General features: G+C 42.6%; 1 protein-coding gene across 1 annotated transcript in view; it reads right to left on the minus strand.

The window, feature by feature from the left end:
* Positions 1-3,209, minus strand: part of LOC135473007 (uncharacterized) — a 161,361-nt gene extending 158,152 nt beyond the window's left edge. Inside the window, exon 1 of the mRNA XM_064752773.1 lies at positions 2,672-3,209. Coding sequence (XP_064608843.1) covers positions 2,672-2,965 — 294 coding nt within the window. The 5' untranslated portion in view covers positions 2,966-3,209. The remainder of the gene's footprint in view (positions 1-2,671) is intronic.
* Between the last annotated feature and the right edge of the window lie 1,046 nt (positions 3,210-4,255).

The following is a 4,255-nucleotide window of genomic DNA, read 5'->3' on the forward strand; positions in this document are numbered from 1 at the left end:
ACACCAGTATGAAACATGCACCATGATACTGTTACCTCTGGGCATGTTTACACCAGTATGAACATGCACCATGATACTGTTACCTCTGGGCATGTTTACACCAGTATGAACATGCACCATGATACTGTTACCTCTGGGCACTTTTACACCAGTATGAACATGAACCATGATACTGTTACCTCTCGGCATGTTTACACCAGTATGAACATGCACCATGATACTGTTACCTCTGGGCACTTTCACACCAGTATGAACATGCACCATGATACTGTTACCTCTGGGCACTTTACACCAGTATGAACATGCACCATGATACTGTTACCTCTGGGCACTTTTACACCAGTATGAACATCCACCATGATACTGTTACCTTTGGCACTTTTACACCAGTATGAACATGCACCATGATACTGTTACTCTGGGCACTTTTACACCAGTATGAACATGCACCATGATACTGTTACCTCTGGGCATGTTTACACCAGTATGAACATGCACCATGATACTATTACCTCTGGGCACTTTTACACCAGTATGAACATGTACCATGATACTGTTACCTCTGGGCATGTTTACACCAGTATGAACATGCACCATGATACTGTTACCTCTGGGCATGTTTACACCAGTATGAACATGCACCATGATACTGTTACCTCTGGGCACTTTTACACCAGTATGAACATGCACCATGATACTGTTACCTCTGGGCATGTTTACACCAGTATGAACATGCACCATGACATTGTTGCCTCTGGGCACTTTTACACCAGTATGAACATGCACCATGATACTGTTACCTCTGGCACTTTTACACCAGTATGAACATGCACCCATGATACTGTTACTTCTGGCACTTTTACACAGTATGAAAATGCACCATGATACTGTACCTCTGGGCATGTTTACACCAGTATGAACACGCACCATGATACTGTTACCTCTGGGCACTTTTACACCAGTATGAACATGCGCCATGATACTGCTACCTCTGGCACTTTTACACAAGTATGAACATGCACCATGATACTGTTACTTCTGGGCACGTTTACACCAGTATGAAATGCACCATGATACTGTTACCATCTGGGCATGTTTACACCAGTATGAACATGCACCATGATACTGTTACCTCTGGGCACTTTTACACAAGTATGAACATGCACCATGATATTGTTACCTCTGGGAATGTTTACACCAGTATGAACATGCACCATGATACTGTTACCTCTGGGCATGTTTACACCAGTATGAACATGCACCATGATACTGTTACCTCTGGGCACTTTCACACCAGTATGAACATGTACCATGATACTGTTACCTCTGGGCACTTTCACACCAGTACGAACCTGCACCATGATACTGTTACCTCTGGGCATGTTTACACAGTATGAACATGCGCCATGATACTGTTACCTCTGGGCACTTTTACACCAGTATGAACATGCGCCATGATACTGTTACCTCTGGGCTTTTTTACACCAGTATGAACACGCACCATGATACTGTTACCTCTGGGCACTTTCACACCAGTATGAACATGCACCATGGCAGTTTCCACCAGTAGACTTTGCACCAATACATCTACTCCATCTTAATAATTCAAATAATGGTATATGACTATGTGTGTTTTAGCAATAATGTACTTCACTTAATAATTCAAATAATGGTATATGACTATGGGTGTTTTATGAATAATGTACTTCACTTAATAATTCAAATTAATGGTATATAACTATGTGTGTTTTATGAATAATGTACTTCACTTAATAATTCCAAATAATGGTATATGACTATGTGTGTTTTATGAATAGTGTGCTCCCACTTAATAATTCAAATAATGGTATATGACTCGAAACAAGGGATTTACTGCAAAAGTTATCCAAGTCTTACAGGATGTACAATTCTCTTTTCCCACATACAATGTGCTTGGTTGAGACAAAGCTGTTAGAATCAGCCCAAGACAGGCCATAGGTAATCCAGCTAAACGATCTCCTGCCTTATTTAACATTCTGATGCCCACTGAACAAATGAATGTCATGCAGCACAATAAAACATTAAGGTAGTACTTTTAACATTGTTGAATTAATATTACAAAAGTTTAGCTATAAACAAACATGTGCGCTGCTGATATGCCATAATAACTCGGGATAAATTAAAAAATCACACCAAATATGAATCTTAAATCAAACCGCTGGTATTTAAATATGGTTCCAGAAGTTCAAATTAGGGTGAGGTGATGTTGAGGTGATGGGGGGGATGGTGGGGGGGAGATGGGGGGGGGAGAGATGGGGTGGGGTGGGGGTGGGGGGGAGAGATCGGGTGGGGTGGGGGTGGGGTAGAGATGGGGGGAGATGGTGGGGTGGGGTAGGGGAGATGGTGGGGGGGAGAGATGGGTAGAGAGGGCAGGGGGTGTAAACAGACCAGTTTTAGGAGGGGGTGAAGGTTGTTGTGGGGGGAGGGAATCTTGTGTTACCTGTACAAATGAATAATCAGGCTAGCTGTGTTAGGGACTATGTAGGCCAGTCAGCTGACCAGGTGTAGATGAACACTGGTGCAATGTCACAGTGTGAACACTTCCCGACAAAATAAAGTTTACTTAAGCTCCGCTTATTTGCCATCGGAGACTATCCGATTTACCGGCTTTTGGTAAAGTGTGCCAACTTACCTCAGCTACCCTTAGCGGGGTCCTAACGTCTGCTCCCCCACACAGCGTGAAGCCCCACGGTCCCCCACCCTTGAGCACCACCCTCATAGAGTGCACTGTCTGTACGGCTGGCAGGGGTAGGGACCCCTCGTCATCGCTCAGTTCCGTGTCCACAGCGCCGGCGTCCGTGCCTTCCAGAAGTGCCATAAGTTCTGCCAGGGTGGGTACGGGGTTAGCAGAGCCCTCCAGTTCCCCTGGGTCACATTTATATGTAATGTTGTTGTTATTTGTCTGTGTCTGCTGGAGTTCTGCCATTATGAAGTTACCTCACCCTACAGATCGAGGACTTACTCACTCTCCGGATATCGGGCCCTCTGTTTACTGAACATCACAGCTAAGTCCCTCTATCACGGCATATCGGATCACACAACAAGTCAGCGAGTTACAAAAGTCAAAACCATCGCTGGAAATTAAAAACGTAAAGTTTCCATGTAGGTATAAACATTATGATATGGGCCTGTCCTGGGGTTGAGGCGTCCACTGCCTTGTATGTGCTCCGTCATTCACTATCCTCTGTCCCACAGCCGCATTTCAAACGACGCAGACTGATAATTGCTCTGCGCATGCCAGGCTTCTCCGATAGCTTCGCATTCCGAAGCGCTTGCCACTGGCAGGGGCAGTTTTAGGGTTTTCCTGGGGCGTCTGGGCATTCAACGTGAAAAAAGGAAACAGATATAGGCGAAAGATCACCCCTACACTCTTTATCCCCGAGGGTTTGATTCGCTTTACCTGTGACATTTTTTATTTTACTGTTTTTAGGCTTACAAATCACGTTCAGTCGTTTTACGAAGATGATTCTGCTTGCTCGAATCCGTGCAGCTGAAGAGTGATTAGGGGCCTAATGCCCGCTGAGACTTTTGTTTTAGTCGTTTCGTTACCAATCTATAATGATAGGCGTAGAACAAATTAATATAAGCCAATAGACAGAATTGACAGAAATGACAAATTAGCGAAACAAAGTGAAGGGACAAAAGGGAGTTACTCTAAAAGCGTGATCTGTTATTATCCGTTCTACAAAGTTTAACAACTTCTGTAATTCTTTCACCACATCGGTTTAGTTTTTACCCGAATTAAAATGTCACACATGCGATAGAGCTGGTATGAGCCGTATATTACATAGGCCTAGAAGGCCTATATCACATGGTTTAGATTTATTGGTTTATTAATATTCAGAGTCAACAGGCCAGGAGCACACGTACAGGTCTGATAACAGGGATAGGTACAGAGTAACAGAAGCGTACAATACACATATGTAGAGAGACAGGTAAATATAAAATACAATTTTTGTACAAAGATAGTGTAAACACAGGTAAACATATGATGTAATTCTTGATACAGAAATGTTATAAGCCCACGTGTAAACATAGGTGAATATATAAAACTATTCTTGTTGAAATTTCATAAAAAAAAATAAGAATTGTTAACCGTTATAATCATGAAATATGTTAATCACAGAAAAACCGTTAAAAAAGAATCGAGTGAACTGACCTTCTAAAAGATTGTTGTGAAGAAAAATTTCTATGGAATGATTAGAACGCATTATAG

This window comes from Liolophura sinensis, chromosome 8 (assembly GCF_032854445.1).
Source record: "Liolophura sinensis isolate JHLJ2023 chromosome 8, CUHK_Ljap_v2, whole genome shotgun sequence".
NCBI classification, from domain to species: Eukaryota; Metazoa; Mollusca; class Polyplacophora; order Chitonida; family Chitonidae; genus Liolophura; species Liolophura sinensis.